General features: G+C 37.9%; 1 protein-coding gene across 1 annotated transcript in view; it reads left to right on the top strand.

Moving 5' to 3' along the window:
* The window catches only part of LOC102814344 (oligophrenin-1-like), a 673730-nt gene that overhangs the window by 303785 nt on the left and 349066 nt on the right, over positions 1 to 20879 (top strand). The window contains exons 11-14 of the mRNA XM_006868550.1: positions 1664 to 1742; positions 4626 to 4659; positions 5322 to 5384; positions 6144 to 6218. Coding sequence (XP_006868612.1) covers positions 1664 to 1742; positions 4626 to 4659; positions 5322 to 5384; positions 6144 to 6218 — 251 coding nt within the window. The remainder of the gene's footprint in view (positions 1 to 1663; positions 1743 to 4625; positions 4660 to 5321; positions 5385 to 6143; positions 6219 to 20879) is intronic.

Genomic DNA, 20879 nt, shown 5'->3' with positions numbered 1-20879 from the left:
TTGCATGGAGGGGATTGTAACCATGGCAATGAGACGATATACGATGGAATGAATGTAAAGGTAATATTCTCCCATGTAAACTATCACATAATTCACAATAAATCATTTAAAAAGAAAAGAAATCAATCGACGTATTGCATTAGGTGAATCTGCTGCATAAAATATCTTTAAAGTGTTCAAGAGCAAAGATGTCAGCTTTAGGTGCACCTGACCCAAGTCATGGTGTTTTCAATAACTTCATATAAAATTTGGACAATGGAAGACTGTAGAAGAATTGATGTAGTTGGTTTATAATGTTGGAGAAGATTGTTGAAAGTACCACGGACTGTCGGAAAAACAAACAAATTTATACTGGAGGAAGTGCAGCTAGAATGATCCTTAGAATCCAGGATGGCTAGATTTCGTTTCCAATGCTTCAGACATATTATCAGGAGGGACCAGTCCCTGGAGAAGGACATCATGCTTGTAAAGTGGAGAGTCAGTGAAAAAGAGGAAGACCCCCAATAACATAGATTGGCTCAATGGCCACAGCCATGCATTCAAGTGTGGCAATGATTGTGAGCTTAGTGCAGGACTGAGCAATATTCGTTTTGTTGTGCACAAGGTCGCTTTTGTCGGTTACAACTCGATAGCACTTAACCACAAGTGTATAACATCCTTTAGTCTTCATCATAGTACCATGAAGTAATGGGTGTTATCCTAATGGCAAAAAAGAAGATAAGGAGGCAGAGGGAAGGAATGAGACTTGTTCCATGTTACACAGCTTGTGATGGCAGAGACAGAATCCATATCCAGGCATTATAGTCTTGAAGCCCACACCTTTGACCAATGCACTACTGGCAAAGTATATGCTTTAATGTATATTTTAAAAAATATATAGAGGTAATTAGTGGAGAAACTTGCACTAGAATACAGTACTTTTTCCACTTTATCATCCTGTCGTTAATATTGTTTCTTGAATTTGACTTTTTGTAGTACCCAAGAAAGTCCAAATGTTTCCATTTGTTGTTGTTGTTGTTATGTGCCATCGAGTCGGTTCCGACCCATAGCGACCCTGTATAGGGTTTATAGAAGCTTCTTTATAAACTTATTGGGTGGAATAAATGAGTTAATGCATATAAGGCACTTAGAACAGAATCTGGCTCTTAGGGAGAATTCAATAAATCTTAGTTATTAACCTGAAGAATTGCTTAAGTCAGCCAAATGATCTCCTCTCTGTGGCTGAGGCAGTGTATATATTGTTGAACTCTTTCCAACTGGAAAGGGTCCTTGAACATCCTAAGTGGTAGAAGGAACAAAGCCATTTTCCTGGTAGATGATAAATGTACTCAACTCCCAAGCACATACTGAGTGGCTGGCTTCCAAGAGAAAGAAGCAGTTTGTGTCAAGCACAGTGGGGCCAATTTAAGTCTGCATTATAGTGAGATGCTTTGGCATCTGCCTTCATGTTTCCTTGCCTAACTCTGGCATGAAGCCACCAAATAACACATTTGCCAGTGTTCCCATGGTTGCTGTTCTCTAAGTTGTTAATTATTATTCTGAGTAAAGATGGTTTTTAACAATTGGACTTTGTGACACATCTCAGAGCACAAAGGAAATATAGGACTCCATTCTCTCAGGTGAGTTTTCTGTTTTAAACTTGTAATTTTTTTCTTTTTCATAGGCCAGGAACCATCACTCTGCAAGCCCTCTCTGAAGCTAACAGAAGGCTATGGATGGAGGCCATGGATGGGAAAGAACCTGTAAGTTAGCTGTGATACTAGGGAAACCTCCATGTTTGAGTGCCCTCTAGTGGTTATCAGTGGTTTTAGGACAATTAGTTAATGGTAAAAGATTCCTCAAATACCAAATTTTAGAGCTTGAAGAATTGTTTAACCAGTAAGGCAACTTGAGTTCCAGAGAGGTAAGGGATTTGTCCAGGACCAGCCCCAGAGAAGGCATCAAATCTGGACCTGGAATCCAGGTTTCTCAGCTTCTGGATCTAGTGTTATACTATGTGACCTGCCAATATCTTGAAAATCAGATTTCTTCAGATTTTAAATATATGAGAGGATGTCAAAAAGTTCATGGAAAAATTAAATGAAAAGATAATGGAACCTTTCCATGAACTTTTGGAAGCCCCTTTGTATTTTCTTGTAGAAGGATGGAAAATAATTGCCATGGCTGTGAACAAGCATTTATTAAGCCTTTATTCAAATTGATTTTGCTGTACCTCTCTTATCAATTTATTCTCTTTAAGGGTACATCTAGTAGAGGGCATGGCTTTTCCATTCTGTATCTCAAGAAGTGTTGTTCCGTTTAAAATATGATTACAGAGGAGGGTTAGGGATCTTTAAAAGACTAATATGAAAAGTCGGAAATCATTGAAAAGTAGCTTTTCTTCAATATCTTTCTAGTAAGTTTCTTCTAGTGACATATGAAATAATTGCAACTTCCTTATTTTTTAATCATAAAAGCCTGATTTTATATACTGGATGTGTCATTCAATAATTGTGTGATCTTAACCAAGTTATTTTACCTCTCTGAGATTCAGTTTTCTCTTCAGTAAAATGATCTGGTAATTTTTTTTCCCCTTACCTCACAGGGTTGTTTTTTTTTTTTTTTTTTTTGTGGTGTTGTAGTTTCCTATATATTTTAGAAATAAGTCCCTTGTCTCATGTGTCATTGAAAAATATCTTTTTCCATTCTGTGGGTTCCCTTTTTACTCTTCTGGTGAAGTCTTTTGAGACACATAAGTTTTAATTTTTAGTATGTCCCACTCATCTATTTTGTCTACTTTTGTTTGTGTAGTTTTCAAAATTTTTGGTAGTCTGTTTATTCCCTGAACTAGGGCCTTCACATTTGTTCCTATTTTTCCATTGATAGCCTTCATAATTCTGGAATTCACATTTAGGTCTTTAATCCATGTGGAGTTGGTTTTTGTATAAGGCCTTGAGGTAAAGGTCTATTTTCAATCTTTTGCATATTGATTTCCAGTTCTGCCAGCACCATCTGTTGAAGAGATTATCACCTCTCCATGTGATATATTTAGGTATTTTGTCAAAAACCAGTTGGATGTATGTGATGGGTTAATTTCTGGATTCTCAATTCTGTTCCATTGATCTATGTATTTTTCAGTGTACCAGTACCAAGCTGTTTTGACCACTGTAGCTGTGTAGTAAATTTTGAAGTCAGGGAGTGAGAGGTTTCCAACCTTATTTTTCTTCTTAAGCAGTGGTTTGCTTATCCTGGGTCTCTTTCCTTTCCATATAAAGTTTGTACTTGTTTTTTCCATCTCTTTGAAGAATGTTGTTGGAATCTGGTTTGTGATTGCATTATACGTGTAAATTGCTTTGGGCAGTATTGATATTTTCACAATATTAAGTCTTCCTATCCAGGAGCATGGTACATTCTTCCATTTTTGTAGGTTTCTTTTGGTTTCTTGTAGTAGTGTTTTGTAGTTTTCTTTGTATAATTCCTTTGTTTCTCTGGTTACATTTATTCCTAGATATTTCATCGTTTGGGTAGCTATTTTAAATGATATTGCTTTCCTAATGTCCTTTTCAACACTGTCGGTTTTGGTATAGAAGAATCCAGCTGATTTTTGTATGTTGATCTTATATCCTGCCACTTTGCTGAAGTTTCTAATGAGGTCTAGTAGCTTTTTTACTGAGTCTTTGGGGTTTTCCACATATAGGATCATATCATCTGCAAATAGAGAGAGTTTTACTTCCTCTTTGCCAATTTGGATGCCTTTAATTTCCCTGTCTTGCCATATAGCTCTTGCTAAGACTTCCAGCACAATATTGAATAGGAGTGGTGACAAAGGGCATCCTTATCTGGTTCCTGTTCCCAGAGAGAAGGCTTTCAGTTTCTCTTCATTGAGAGTAATGTAGTCTGTTGGTTTTGTATATATGCTCTTAATTATGTTGAAGAATTTCCCTTCAATTCCTATTTTGTTGAATGTTTTTATCAGGAATTGATGTTGTATTTTGTCAAATGCCTTTTCTGCATTAGTTGATATGATCATGTGGTTCTTTTCTTTTTCCTTATTTATATGGTGGATAATGTTGATTGTTTTTCTAATGTTGAAAAATCCTTACATTCCTCACAGGGTTGTTTTGAAAAAACAAATGAAAGAGTCTATAAACCATGATGTGCTGTTAGTTGCATGGGTCTCTTTTAAATGGGCACACCTTTCCACAGAGAAACACACCCTAACTATTCTTTGGGATAGTGAAGTTGGTATTAGGGACATTTGTATTTTGCCATCAAATCCGTTTGCCCAGAGATGCATGAGAAAACTACTCTCTTTCTCTCATATGATTTTTTTTCTTCATCATAAAAATCCTCAATGCTTTACTTAAGTAAATGTCTAAGATGGATAGGCTACAACTTCAGGTACAGTAAGCTGTTATGCATCCTCGTACAGTTTTCAGGGACTGTTAATCAGTCTGTTTCCTCATAACCTGGCAAAGAAGATTCAAATATGAAGTGTTGAAAAGTTCTAAAAATGAAGTTTCTTTTTGTTAAAGCCCTAGAGTCTAATGATTTTGATGACTTGCGGAAGAGATTTTATAACAGCCCTTATCTATCTTTAGTGAGTCATATAACCCATGGCTCTTTTTGTTTCTCTTCTCTTCTAGATCTACCACAGCCCCATAACAAAACAGGAAGAAAGTGAGTCATTCAAATTTCTGTTCTCTTGACATTATAAACTGCCAACTGTCCTATAACAATAAATGCTGTCATTAATGATATAATATTGATGCAAGATTGTATATGGTTGCCTCTATGTGGAATAAGAATCAGATCTATTTGTTTTAAAAGGGTCTATTGATTAAACTGAAAAAGTCACTCCTGTTGTGGTGCTTTAGGATAAGTACAGGATTGCTAACAACAAGGTTGGTGGTTCAAATACAACAGCTGCTCCTCGGCAACCTTATACAGGGTTGTTCTGAGTTGGAACCAACTTGATGGCACTTAACAACAACAGCATGAAGAGGGTAATAGTTTCTTTATACGTAAAGAAACATGTATATTCTTCTTTTAAATCTGAGCACATGATAGAAACTTTGTTCATTTCTAGGCTATCATTTAACATTTGATGCCTAAAATAGACATAAAAGAAAGGGCAAGCTAAAATAATGTTTTAGTTATAATATTTAAAACTATAAATCTCCTTTTAATAAAATGAACTTTCTTCCATTTCAGAGTGACTGGAAAAAAAGGACTAAGCTCCTAGATATCTATCTAGACTCCCTTTGAATGATCAGTGAATGTTTGGTAGGCGAAGCTTGTTGCAGTAGGTCTAATTTTGCTTTTTTTTTGCTTTGAAACAGTGGAGCTGAATGAAGTGGGGTTCAAGTTTGTTAGAAAGTGCATCAATATCATTGAGACCAAAGGTAAGGTATGAACTATAAACCTTGGCAGCATTTGAATCTGGTCGCTGTGATTTTATCCTGGGGTAATTTTTCTAAAGTAGACCCATTTTAGGAATGTACTCTATTTATAAACCTTCATACTAGATGCAATCAGTACACTTTCAGCAAATTCTAAACAAGAAATATCCAAGCATATTTAGATAATTTATGGGTTCATGCTTTTATGACGTAAGAGCTTCAAATGACTTATAAAGTATTCTGAAATAGTACTATACTCCTCAAGTTGTGTTATGATCCTAAATAAAAGTCTAATATCTTCTATAATACACACTGGTTTAAAAATTGATAGGTCAAAGCTAAACTCAGGCAAATGCAGAACCAGAATTGTTTCTTAACTGACAATACTTCTTAGTTTTCCTTGGAAGGTCACTTGAAATATGAATACGTAGAGATAAGCCACTTATTTTCTTTGAAATAATGTTTCCATATTTCTTAGCACATGTAATAACCTTTTTTCTTCCTTAATACTCTAGCCCTCTCCTCCTTTATGTTACTGTTCAAAGGCAGCTTGAAAGTTGTCTGTTGGTGTAGCACTGTGGATCAGAACTGGACTGTGCACCACAAGCAGTTCAAATCCACCATGGCACTTAACAACAACAACAGCAAGTGACTGACTACTTTCTGTGTATACTGGTTTCAGTGTATAAAGTACCTGCTGTCTCTACTCTGGTGAAATGAAATATCCATACAAACAAAACTAATTTGTCTTTTTCTCCATAGGGATCAAGACAGAGGGGTTGTACCGCACTGTGGGCAGCAATATTCAGGTTCAGAAGCTGCTGAATGCCTTTTTTGGTAACAATTTTACCTTCAAAGTTCTTATTGGGAGGAAGTTATGTATTAAAAAGAAATTTGACACTATGGAAAGAGAGACATTGGAATATGTTTTGTTGTTTTACTTTTTGCAGTGTTGTGTAACCATTACCACTGTCTTAGTTATCTAGCACTGTTATAACAGAAATATCACCATTGGATGCCTTTAATAAGCAGAAATTTATTCTCTCATAGTTTTGGAGACTAGAAGTCCAAATTGAGAATACCAGCTCTAGGAGAAGACTTTCTATCTCTTTTGGCTTTGGAGAAAGGTCCTTGTTTCCTTTTAGCATCTGTAGGCCGAGCATTCCTTGGAGAGTTCCATGCTTCTTGGTATCAATCTTTTCCTGGATCTAGGAACTTCACAGCTCAGGAACTCCAGGTCCAAAGGATGTACTCCATTCCTGGCTTTGCTGTCTTGGTGGTAGTAGCTCTCTCTGATCTTTGCTTGCTTATTTAATCTCTTTTTAGTCAATTAAAAGATATTGACATAAGATACAACCTAATTGTACCTTTTGCATCTGACCTCATTAACATTGTAGAAGTGAGGAGTTACAACACATAGAATAATTACATCAGATATATAAATATATAAATCATGGGGATGATTTCTAGATTACATCCTATTAGATCTCATCATGGAGATGATTGCTACATCTTTACTGCTAAAGTATTGAGAATCCTAACCCAGTCGATTTGAAGCAAAACCTTAACAATCACAACGACTGTTTCTAAAAATCTCTATCCTCTATAACAGGAACTCAGTACTCCTTAAGCAGTACCTCCCATTCCTTTTCTTTCTAGTGCATGGTAATTACTCATCTACTTTCATCTGTACACATTTGCCAATTCTGCATGTTTCATATGGCTGGCTGGCTGTGTGCCGTGGAGTCGGTTCCGACCCAAAGCGACCCTGTACAGGGTTTCCGAGGCTATAAATCTTTACAGGAGCAGAATGCCTCATCTTTCTCCTGCGAAACAGCTGGTAGTTTCGAACTGCTGACCTTGCAGTTTGCAGCCTGATTCGTAACCACTATGCTACCAGAACTCCTTATGTTTCACATACGTGGGATCATTATAATATTTGACCTTTTGCATGTGACTCATTTCACTTAATGTAATGTTTTAAAAGTTCATTCATGAATTAGACCTGCATTTCTCTCTCTTTATATTTGTATGCTATTCCTGTATATGTATGTACATATACAGACACACCCATGAAGTTAAGTAAAAAAATATTGCCAGTAGGGATCCAGTTCATACATGTGTAGGTTTAAACAAGTTTTCTCAGCAATACACATGTCTTTGTTTCATTAAGGAGTCCGATCAAAACATTGGCTTCTGAGAGGATCTATGTGGCCATTTAAATTCAAGACAGAGAAGTCAGCTGTCATAATGACCGTGTTTTAGGGAATCCTAAAACACGGTCATCATGATAGATTTTCTTGAAGGACACAGGATGGTCACAGGGACTTATTATAAAGAACATTTAAGAAAATTAAAAGTTACATTGGTGAGAAAAACCCAGGAAAGTTGTGCCAAGGAAGTTTTTTCTTCATAACCATTCAGGGGTAACAAGGGGGTGTCCTGCAAGAATGTTGTTGGGAAATCATACCTATCCACTCTAGAGCCCTGATCTTGCCCCTTCAGATTTCTTTTTGTTGCTAAAAGTCAGAGAACACTGAAAAGGTACAAGATTTGAGTCCTTTTGTTGTTGTTGTTAGGTGCCATCAAGTCGGTACTGATCCATAGCAACCTTATGCACAGCAGAACAAAACACTGCCTGATTCTGGGCCAACCTCACTATTATTGCCACACTTGAGTCCATCAGTGCTGCCACTTGGCCAATCCATCTCATTGGGGGTCTTCCTCTTTTTCTCTGACTCTCCACCTTACCAAACATGATATCCTTCTCCAGTGACTGGTCCTTCCTGACAATATGTCCGAAGTATGAGAGATGAAGTTTGGCCATTTTGGCCTCCAAGGAGCACTCTGGTTACACTTCTTCCAAAATGGATCTATTGGTTCTTTTGGCAGCCCATGGCACCTTCAGTACTCTCCTCCAGTATCATAACTGAAAAGCATCAATTCTTGTATGGTCTTCCTTATCCACTGTCAAGCTTTCGCATGCATATGAGGTTATTGAAAATACCATGGCTTGGATCAGGCGCACCTTAGTCTTCAAGCTGACATCTTTGCTCTTCAACACTTTAAAAAAAGTCTTGTGCAGCAGATTTGCCTAATGCAATATGTCATTGGATTTCTTGACTGCTGCTTCCGTGAGTGTTGATAAGTTGACTCAAGAAGAATGAAGTCCTTGGCAACTTCAATCTTTTCTCTGTTGATAAGGTGGTGAGGATTTTTGTTTTCTTTACATTGAGATGTAATCCATATCGAAAGCTGTGCTCTTTGATCTTCATCAGTAAATGTTTTAAGTCCTCTTCACTTTCAGCAAAGCAACGTTGTATCATCTGCATATCGCAGGTTGTTAATGAGTCTTCCTCCAATCCTGATGCCACATTTTTCTTCATATAACCCAGGTTCTTGGATTATTTGCTCAACATATAGGTTGAATAAGTATGGTAAAAGAATATAGCCTTGTCACACACCCTTCTTAATTTTAAAACATTCAGTGTTCCCATGTTCTGTTCGAACAACTGCCTCTTGGTCCAGGTACAGATTCCTCATGAGCACAATTAAGTGTTCAGGAATACTTATACTTCGCAATGTTGTCCGTAGCTTGTCATGATCCATACAATCGAAAGCCTTTGCATAGTCAATAAAGCACAGGTAAACATCTTTCTAATATTCTCTGCTTTCAACCAAGATCCATCGGGCATCAACAGTGGTATCCCTCATTCCACGGCCTCTTCTGAATCCGGCTTGAACCTCTGAAAGTTCTCTGTCAATGTATGATTGTAGCCATTTCTGTATTGCCTTTAGCAAAACTTACTTTGATATATCAAAGAGATTGTCCGATGATTTCCGCATTCCGTTGGGTCACCTCTCTTTGGAATGGGCACAAATACAGAGCTCTTCCAATCACACTCCCAGAGAGTTGTGTTCCAAATTTCTGGGCATAGATGAATGAGTGCCTCCTTTGCCACCTCACTTTCTTGAAAGATTTCTATTTTTATTCCGTCAATTCCTGGTGCCTTGTTCTTTGCCAACTCCTTCAATGCACCTTGGACTTCCTCCTTCAGTATCATTGGCTCTTGGTCATATGCTACTTCTTGAAATGGTTGAACATTAACCATTTCCTTTTGGTACAGTGACTGTGTATTCATTCCATCTTCTCTTGATGCATCATTCAATAATTTGCCCAGTGAATCTTTCAATAATGAAAGTCAAGGCTTGAATTTTTTCTTCAGTTCCCCCAGCTTGAGAAATGCTGAGTGTGTTCTTCCTTTTTGGTTTTCTGACTTCAGATTTTTGCACATTTTGTTGTAATATTTGGCTTTATCTTCTCGAGCTGACCTTTGAAATTTTCTGTTCAGCTCTTGGAACTCCTCATTTCTTCCATTTGCTTTAGTGTCTCTATGCTGGAGAGCAAGTTTCAGTGTCTCTTCTGACATCCATTTTGACCTTTTCCTTCTTTCTTGTCTTCTCAACAAATTTGTGCTTTCTTCATGTACGATGTTTTTTATGTCATCCCACAACTCTTCTGGTCTATGGTCTTTAGTGTTTAATGTATCAAATCTGTTCTTCAGGTGATCTCTAAATTCAGGTGGGATATTTTCAAGGTCATATTTTGGCTCTCGTGGACTTGTTCTCATTTTCTTCAGGTTCAGTTTGAATTTGCATATGAGTAATTGATGGTCTGTTCCACAGTCTGCACGTGGTCTTGTTTTGACTGATGATATGGAGCTTTTCCATTGTCTCCCAGATTCATACTTTGTACATTCCTTGTTCCGATTTTCAATGGATGTTTACATCTGTTTCTCTTCATTTTGAGTTGTGCCCATCAGCAAATGAAGGTCCCTCCTGCGGGTTTTTCTCCCATGAGCTTTACTCCATTTGCTTTATCATGGTTAACTCTACTTTGAGGAGGCAGCTCTTCCCCAGTCGCATTTTGAGTGCCTTCCAAGCTCAGGGGCTCATTTTCCGTCACTATATATGACAGTGTTTCTCTGCTATTCATAAGGTTTTCAGTAACTAAAAATTCAGAAGTAGTTTGTCAGTCTGTCTTCCTAGTCTGTCTTTGACTGGAAGCTCTTCTGAAACCTGTCCACCATGGTTGACCCTGCTGGTATTTAAAATACCAGTGGCATAGCTTTCAGTATCACAGCAACTCACAGGCCACCAGTCCTTAGGGGTTGTGCAAACTGCCATTTTGTTGAGGTATCAATTGAAGAGCACAGGATTCTTCAGGGTGTTAGAAAGATGGGAACACTACCTGCAGAAGTGTATAAATCTAGATGGTGGGAATGTTGAGAAACAGTGCTTTCTCATTTTGATATTATTGTTTAATAAAGATTTCTATGATTTTGCAGTGCTACCATCTTTTACAAAAAGAAATCTGAAGGGGCAAGATCAGGGCTATAGAGTGGGTAGATATGAATTTGTAGCACTACCATCTTTTACAAGGTGCTCTGGTAGCATAGTGGTTATGAATTGGGCTGTGAACTGCAAGGTCAGCATTTTGAAACTACCAGCTGTTCCGCGGGAGAAAGATGAGGCTTTCTGCTCCTGTAGTTTACCATTGACTTTAATTACTGGTAGTATTAGAAGACATCCTAAGGATTTCAGAATATAATCTTTCTTTACCACTATTATATAATAGCAATTTGATTTTCTGTTTGAAATCAGGATCAATCACACCACCCTTCTTTGTTGATTCAGAGGCATGTGGAGCCCAAGTGACCAGGGGGCATTCTTAAGTTAGCAATTAATTGAATCAGTGTTATGTCCACAGGTGGGACATTATTTTTAGATGTGTAGATATTTTCATGTTTATATATAGATAGATAAAGCTCATTCACATGTAATGTTGAATAATATACTTGTACTAGGTCTGGTTGCGAAGTGGTTACAAATTGGGCTGTGAACCTTAAGGCCAGCAGTACGAAACTACCAGCTGCTCTGCGGGAGAAAGATGAGGCGTTCTGGTCCCGTAAAGATTTACAGCCTCAGAAACCCTGTAAAGGGTCACTATGGGTCGGAACCGACTCAACGGCACTTAACAACAACAACAACTGACACTTCAAGCACTATGGATCAGGAAGAGCATATGACCCATGATGTAGAACAACTTATACAGCAGCCCGTACCTGATTCAGAGCCTTCTCTTTTCTGGACTCTACTCAAAATTGCTAGTTTTTAAAGTCACTTTATGAATAAGCTAAAGTAGTACACCCAAATGAAAGATATGTTGCCTCCAAAATCCAAACAGACCTCCCAGGCATTTGTATGTCCATTTTAGTTGTAGAAGGGGTCAGATTCAATAGTTTATCATTCACTTTAGTAGGAATATCTTGACATGCCCACATCACTGAATCCCTAAAAATTTCACCGACATGGAAGGTGCATGAATTTTTCTTGGGTTAATTTCCCACCCTGTAGCACACAGATGCTTTACCAATAAGTCTAGAGTCATTGATACGTCTTACTAGGCCCAGTCAGCATGTCATCAATGCAGTGCACTAGTGTGATGTCTTATAGATGGAAAAATCTAACAAGGTTCCTACGGATTAAATTATGAAGTTAGTGCTGGAGTGGTTAATATACCTCTGAATTAGAAATGGCCATGTCAGCTGTAAGGCAAATTGCTTCCCGTGATTCTTTAAAACAAGTTAAAATCATTGACCAGATGAATAGCCAGTTACTAGGAGATATATGAATTTGCTCAAGCAATGAATCCACATCTAGAAGAACAGCTGCAATTGGAGTCACTACCTGGTTAATATTATGATAACCCACTATCTTTCTTTAAGTTCCATCTTTTTTTTTTTTTTTTGTACTAGCCAAATAGCCGAGTGAAATGGGGATATTTTGGAAATCACTACTCCTGCATCCTTCAAGTCTTTAATGATGGCACTGATCTCTGCAATCCTTCCAGGAATGCAGTATTGCTTTTGATTTACTATTTTCCTAGGTAGGGGCAGTTCTAATGGCTTCCACTGGGCTTTTCCAACCATTATAGCCCTTATTCTACATGTCAGTGATCCACTGTGATGGTTCTGCCTGTTCCTGGGTATGTGTGTTTCAATTATGTATTCTGGATGACTTTAACTGACAGAAGTTTGTTTTCTTTTAATTTAGGAGGCTAGAAGTCCAAATTCAGAGTGCTAGTGAAAGACTTTCTCTCTCTCTTGTCTCCTTTCAGCAACTATAGGGCAAACATTCTTTGGAGATCTCCATGAATCTTAGGATCAATCTTCCACTGGATATAGGAGCTTCACAGTACAGGGACCCCAGGTCTAAAGTACATGCTCTACTCCTGTCTCTTCTTTCTTGGTCATAATAGGTCCCTCTTAGCTCTGCTCGCTTTTTAATATATTTTATTCCTAATCCTGTAGATTGCATCTGTCCTCACTAATATTATAGAAGTAAGGATTTGCAACACATAGGATAATTACATCAGATCAGGGCTGATCACATCCGATTACATCATGGGGGCCAGTGATTGCGTCATTTCACAACTGTCGCATTACATAACTGCCAAACCAGTGAGAATCATGGCCCAGTCAAGTTGGCACATATTTGGGGGGACACAGTTCAATCCATGACAGACAGTCATTCCTGTAAAAGACTGTATCTCTCTTTGGGAAGGCTAGGAGAAAGAATAGCAGTATACACTTCTGGCAGTATAGAGGGGGCCTGGCCTCCATTTTATTATAGGGGTTATGAGCCTGTAAACTGGCTCAAATCTTGGAATTGGTTGATAGGCCATGACTCTCTATTCCAGTGGTTCAGGTTACACTGCCATTTATTTGACCTGGATTTCTTCCGCTTGAGTTGTAGGCCACTATACTTCACTGTGAACCAACCAGATAAACTATTAGATTTTTTTCCTAACCTGTTAAGCTGAAACACTGAATGAAGAATTGGTGCTTAGTGATCCCTTATCAAAAAACTCAAATGGATTCAACTCTGTATTCCTTGCACACTTATCCCACACCGTTAATAGTTATTCCCACACATATTCTCCAGGTTTCTGTTTGTACTTATTAGAGAAATCAAGCAGTTCTTTTGGATCACAATATGTACTTCTTGGATCACAATTTGTATTTCATCTTTTGGGGTTCACTGGAACTTAAGTCTGTTTTACAGGTCTAGATGCAATCATTGGTGGAGATGTTTCCTGGGAACATTTAACAAGACAGCTGTCACAGGCACCACCTCAGGCACCATCTCAGCAGTCACAGTTGGATTAATCTCATCAAGTGTGGGCAGAGGGATAATAGTTTTACTGATAATTGATTATCAGACAAGGATGAAAAATTCTCTTCAGATGGGAGTGGTGGTGTTATAGGCAAGAATGATTCAGTGGAATTTAGATGGTCAGTGTCACCAGTATCCCACCCACATTTTAGGATCTCATTTTTTTCCCAATTAATGTCTTCACTATAACACCATCATTTGAGGTTTGGAATTTAGTTGGTGTTGTAATTCAGCAACTCTTACAGTAAGACTCTGCATTTGGTTTTCAGCAGTATTAGTTGTTGCTGCATGAACTTAGACTTGCTTTTAGGGCATAAATAGAAACTGAGGTTTTTTATGCAGTACTTAAGCTGTGACTCTGGCACCCTGAACTCATTGTTTTCCTTCCTATTTGGTCTACTGTAAGTAGGGTGAACCATCTAGCTTTCCTATACTTCTCATCCTGCCAAATTTGTAGAAAGGCATCAAACACATCCAGAGCACTGCTTGTCACCAATACTTGATCTACTGATGGTTATGTTTTATGTATTAACATAGCCACTTCATGTCATGGATTAACAGAATCATGTTTACTAATGGAGGCACACTTGAGAACCTAGCTCTCTGTGGCTAGGTCCTTGTCCATGGGCTCAAGAGTCCCCAAGTCTCCCTAAACTTTGGACAAACCAGCCCTTCCTTCCCCTTTTCTTTTTAATCTCCAGGTTGATGGGAGTCTATGGAACGTGGTGAAACTCAGCTTGCTGCCTTTCCCCCACTTCCACTCACCAGTAGACCAATGCGGTTGCCAGCAAGCTTACATGCCTGCTCGTGTGTTCTCTTTGAGTTTCAGTCTTAGAGAGGGGTTTGTCCTGAAGGGGTTTGATTGCTTGCCATGATGGCTCCCCAGAAAACAACTTGATTGTTCTTACAATATACAATCAGATTGCCATTTTTGTTTTGGGTTTTTCCTGCTGGTCTTTCTTTCAAGAAGTATCTTCTGTTCCTTTAGCTGCTCAGGGCTGGTCTGCATGTCCTTTCAAGTGGTAATGTCCCACATCAGAAGGGTGCTGTCATTTTGCTGTGTGTGTGTGTGTGTGTGTGTGTGTGTGTTTATTTTGTGGTTCTTCTGGTTTCTTTGTTCTACATAATTTTCTGTGCTGAATTCACTTTGTGAGTTTTCTTTTTTATTTTCATTTTTGTTGTATTAATGTTTACTAAATCTTTCTGATTTCTACCTTTTATTTTGAAGTACAACTGTCTTAATTTTTTGTTGTTGAGATTATCCTATAACTTTATTTATTTATTAATTTTTGAGATTATCCTGTAATTTGTTGTTTCCTGTAGTTAAAACAGTCTATTTTGTCTTGAAATCTACTTGACTTTTTTGCCATTTGGAAGTTTTGTATCTACACTATTCCCTTTTTGCTTTGTAGTTGACATCATTATAAATTAATATCTCTGGTTCCCTATTTTCAGTCTTAGAGGTTTGTTTTATTTTAAAGACTTCTGTATCTGGATTGAGTTCTGGGCAGTGTTGCCATGTATGGTAATCTCAGGTTTTTGTCTGCTGTTGTTGGTTCTTAGTCCAAATAACACCCTTTAGCATCTTTAATTAAGTTACCCTGGCCATTACAATTCCTTTAATTTCTATTTATCAGGAAATAGTCAAATTTTGCCATCATATTTGAGTAACAGCTTTACTGAGTTTATAATTCTTGGTTGGCAGTTCTTTCTTTCAGAGTTTTCTATATGTCATTCCATTGCCTTCTTGCCTGCATGGTTTCTGCTGAGAATTCAGAATTTCATCTTATTGATTCTCCTTTGTAGGTAACTTTTTTGTTTTTTCTGAACTGCTCTCAGGATTCTTTCTTTGTCCTTGGTTTTGGAATGTTTGATCTTTTATTTTTGAATTTATCCTATTTGGGGTTTATTCAGCTTCTAGACATGCTTATCTTCTTGTCTTTCATGACATTAGAGAAGTTTTTTTCCAACAGCTCTTCAACAATTTTCTCTGTGTTTTTTATTGTCTCTTCCTGTTCTGGGATTTTGATCACCCATAGCTTATTCCTTTTCATGTGATTTTGAGGCTTTCTTCAGATTTTTTTCATTTTTTAAAATTGTTCTGGCATACTAGTATTGAGAGATTTATTTTCAATCTTATTATTTTGGACTTGCTTTGAAGTTACTCCTTTGCCTTCTCAATGTATAGTCCGTTTCTGAAATCTTAGTATTGATCTTCTGGATTTCTAATCGCAGGTTTTATATTGTTTCAAGATTGACATTTATATTTTCTGTTTGTTCTGGTAGTCTTTTCCTGAATTAGTCTAAAGTGTTTTTCTGTCTTTGCTTTCCTTCCAATCTTTTGAAGGCACCTAAATATCATTCTTCCCAGTTCTTTTTGCAGCTAGTTCCATTCTTTTCTTCCTGTGAAATGTTTTCTGGCTCTGTATATTGACCATTTGTTTGAGTCATTCTCTCTTGTTTCTTCATGTGAGCTAAACTTGATTGTTGTCTTTATAGCATTGTGGAGTTGTATTATTTGTATTTAATTGATGATTGTATGTTGATGTGTTCTTAGGCTATTGCCAACTGTCTCCTGTAGGTGTAGTTAGAGAATGGAAGTATGCACCTCATTCACTGTTTATACACCTCAATTTAGGGTGGATTTGGCTGGTGTTGGTTGCTGTCTATTGTTGATCAGGTGATATGAGAGCTGGAATTGGTTATTTCCCAATGGGTAGAGCTGCAGCGGCTGTGTTTGTGTCTGAGCTATTAGGACATGACTGATGTCTCCTGTTTGGTGATGACAACACCCCCCTACACATACATGCACACATAAGAAAACAAAACAAAATAAATAGACAAGCAACCAACAATGAAAAGAAAAAATAATAAATAGTAAAAAAGAAATATAAAAACAGCCTAAAAGAAAGAATATAATGACTCTAAATACAAAAGAGGGGTAGGGAAATGGAGTTATAGAAGATTACAATAAGTTAGAAAACAAAACAAACAACTCCTAAGAATAACTGAAACCAAAAAAGAAGGGTGGGAAAATGTAACTTTCCCAAAGTCTGTGTGTGAATTTGCTCTGCCAGTCCACCTTCTGTTGCCAAAGCTGCTCACAAGATGGTTGCACCATGTCTGGCCAACCGTTCACCAGTCAATCCCACTCTCTCAAATTCTCTGCTTGGCTTCTCCTCTCAGCAAGCATTGAATCCACTACTCTAATATTTCCTTTGAAGTTCACGGTGCCAGATTCTGTATCTGCTTCATTTCGTCTCTCATATTTTTGTTATAGAGAGTCCTTGTAGTGTGTCTGCCTAATCAACCATCTTGTTGGAAGTCCTCTATATTTGAGAAATTTTGCATGTACACTCACAAAGGATATTGGTCTGTAGTTTTATTTTCTTGATGTGACTTTATTTGGCTTTGGTATCAGAATAAGTTTTCATAGAATGAGCTAGCAACTTCTATTTTTGGAAGAGATTAAGAAGTATTCATGTCAAATTTTTAAGTTTGGTAGTATTCAACAATGAAGCTATCTTGTCCTAACTTTTCTTTGTGGCAGATTTCTGATTACTGATTTCAAACTCTTCACTTGTCAGGTCTGTTGAGAGCTTCTATTTATTCTTGAATCAATCCAGGCAGTTTGTATTTCCAGGAATTTGGCTATTTCATCTAAACTCACTGCCTTGGAGTGTTTCCAGGAATTTGGCTGTTTCATCTAAACTCACTGCCTTAGAGTTAAGGGTTTCCAAGACTATAAATCCTTACTGGAGCTGACAGTCTCATCTTTCTCCCACAGAGACAGATGAACACTGCTTTTATTATATCCCATCTCTAAGTATATTCTAATTTGTCTTGTGATTTTTTTTCTTCTTCTTGGCTGTTTAATAGTGTGTTATTTAGTTTCTGCTTATTTGTGAAACTTCCATTTTTCCTCCTATTAATTGATTTCTAAATTTATTCCATTATATTCAGAGAAGCTACTTTGCATGCTTTCAATCTTTGTAAATATCTCAAGACATTGTTTTTTTTGTGTGTGTGTGTGTCAACTGTACTATATACAAGGGAGCTTCAAAGACTTCATGGAAAACTGGAATTAAAAAATAATGGAATCTTTCCATTAACTTTTTGAAGGCCCCTCATATGTTTGTTAGGTCTGGTTGATTTATAGTATTGTTTAAGTTATTTATTTCATTGTTGATCTTCTGTTTAGATACTATACGTATTATTGAAAGTGTTGTATTGAAGTCTCTAAGATTATAATAAATTGGTCTCTTTTTTCAATTGTATAAATTATGTCATATTTGGGGGCATTGTTAAGTGAATATGTATTTATAATTGTTATATTTTCATGATGAATTGTCCATCTTATGGAGTCTTAGTGTGATGTAGGATAAGCAATGTACTGCTAACTGCAAGGTTGGCAGTTCAAACCTACTAGATGTTCCTTGGAAACCTTATACAGGGTCACTATTTGTCAGAACTGATTTGATGACATTTAACAACAAAATCTGTGACAGGGATGTCTAAGATTAAAATAGACATAAAAAGGTAGTGCTTTGGTGCACTTGCAGACCTGATGTGGCAGGGGTCCTGGCAGCGAGAGGTGTGCAACATGCAGTGAGACTTGGACTTTGAAAACACACAAGCCTTTGTGAACACACATTGTGTACAGAAGTCTTTGCATGCAGACCTAAGAAAAGATGCCTTGCACTACCATAAGGCTGAGGCTGTGAGAATCACAGGAGGGAGCAAAATGTGGATCTCCATGAATCCTGGACATTGTCAGGCTTCAGTGGAAGCACTGTGGGCAGGAAAACCTGAGCATGTAGAACTAAGGAATGTCACTTTGATACCTCACTCCCAAGATGTTGATGTGAATAGTAACATGGCTCAGTTTTCATGTAGCAATTATAGGAAAACAATAACAATTTTTAAAAAGCAAGGAGATAGAAATGCATATAACAGACAAGAGTGAATTCATGATATTCCCAGATAAGCAAAAATTTAAGGGAATTTGATATCATCAGACCTCCCTTGTAATAATTGCTAAACAGTATCTCTTAAGTGGAAAAGAAGGAACACTGGACAACTATCCAGTCAAGCACATGGGGAAAAAAAAAAAAGAAAAAGGAGTGATCTCTTATAAAGATAGTGGCATAGGCAAACATAAAAGCCAGTTGCTGGGTATTTTCAGTGGGTACATTTAGTTGTTATGAGCTACAAGCTTCATATCAAATCATAAGAAATAAATACGAAGTTATCCAAGCAGACACAGATTGTATAATGATGTAAAAACTGTGAAAGGAAGGAAAGAATTAGGATTATAAATTAAGTTTGGTAATGTTATATGTTATGTGCTGTTTTGTTGTTATTTGCTATTTGTTAATTGCTGGTATCAAGGTAAGATACATTATTGTAAATACAGAGTCACTAATATAAGTTTAATGGTAACAACTAAGAAAATACTTTAGAAATATACACTGAAGCTAAAAAGGAAGAAGCCAGATGGACTCAACCTAAGAAAACAACTTACAACTTATAACATAATTTTAAAACATGTAGGAGAAAGGAAATATAAGACTTTGAAAACCAAGTAACAAAATGGCAGATATAAATCCTTCCTTAAAATTAATTTTCTCAGAGGTGGGGCTTGATGGCGGCTATGGTGGAGGTGCAGTGAAGTTCGCCATCAGCAATACCATAGAATACCACACAAAGCAGATCCAGGGCAGAGCTGCAAAACTCAGAACCACAGAGATAGGAATATTTTGAAGGTTTGAAAGCTTGAAGCTAAAGTAAAAAAAAATATTTTGAAGGTTTGGAACTTAAAGCTAAAGTAAAAAATCGCATACTTTTGAATCTGCCGGGCTGGGCTCAGAGGCCCGGAGCCAACATATTGGGCGAGACCAAATGGGGGAGCAGAAACACCACGGAAAAATGCCGCGGAAACCTTGGAGCAAAGGTGGACAACGCACTTTGTTAGTTTTGCTTTGTTCTGATTTTTTTTTTCTTTTTTTGGTATCTGGTCATTGGTGTGCCCACTGTTTTCCCACCTCCATTCTGGTGACTAAAGGGGGAGCCTGAGGGAGTGGACACCCCCCACCCTCACCACTGCTGGGTTCTTCTGCCACACATGTGCACATATACTCAGCCTAAGCGCAGGCCCTGAAGGTTTTTTGCTTGTTTGTCTTTTGTTTTGTGGGTTTTTTTTTTAATGGTTTATTTTAAATTATATGATAGTTTACATGAAAGAACATTAGTTTTACATTCATTCTATCGTATATCGTTTCATTGCCATGGTTATAATCCCCTCCATGCATCATCAACCAACCCTGCAAGCCTGACCCGTATACTGCCCCACCCCCAGTCTTCAGCACACAGTCACTCTCCCTCTCTGGATCTGAAGTCCCCAGCTGCTCCATCGCTCCACGTCATCATCGCTGCCTCCATCTCAGGCATCATTGCTTCTCTGGGTAGGGTCCTGCTCTCGGTTCCTCTCCGTTGATGATCCTAGGGATCTCCGCTCCTAGACTGGAAAGTTAATCACTCCCTTCCTTGCTATAAAACGTCTACCTTTACATTTCCAATCCTCACAATCAGTCTGGATAACAATTATTCACTATTGTATCACAAGAAACACATCTGCAATTCATTTCATCAGCTCCGCCTAGACAGACTGGATAGTACTCACTGGAGATTCTGCCTTCCTCCATGCCCCCTGGCTCTAGGTTCCCTCTTGAAAGCTTGTAAGCCAGTCACTTCTTGCCTTTGCAACACCCCCCCGCCCCCCGCCACCCCATTTTGGGGAACCAATGTCCAAGTTGTCCATCCCTGTCTATTCTGTGTGTGGAAGGGTTGGGAATGATTCTTGCTGTAAAGATTTGTTACCTCTTTTGAGCTACTGCATCCATAGGTGTAAGTCAAGTTCATCAAATTGTATCAGATTACTCTTTTTTTCCTCTTCTTTCTTCTTCTGGTTGAGCTCATTGAAGCCAGGTCAAATGGGTATTATCTGCAAGTGTGGGTGTTCTTATGCATATACCCTCTCTTTTTATCAGCTGAATGCTTCACTCTCCACATTGTAGAGCTTAGCTCGCCGCTTCATTGCTGTTTTTCCCTCACTTCCCCTTATCGGTGATGAGTGTGGTCACCAATCAGAGCATGTATTCCCATTGAGTCTTAGTCTTGGAGAGGGGGGTTTGCACTGAGGGGACCCGACCACTTGCCTTGATTTTTCCTGGGCAAGCAACTTGTTTGTTCTTGCAGTAA

Source organism: Chrysochloris asiatica, unplaced genomic scaffold (genome assembly GCF_000296735.1).
Source record: "Chrysochloris asiatica unplaced genomic scaffold, ChrAsi1.0 scaffold00118, whole genome shotgun sequence".
NCBI lineage: Eukaryota > Metazoa > Chordata > Mammalia > Afrosoricida > Chrysochloridae > Chrysochloris > Chrysochloris asiatica.
This window is presented reverse-complemented; position numbering and strand designations above follow the sequence as displayed.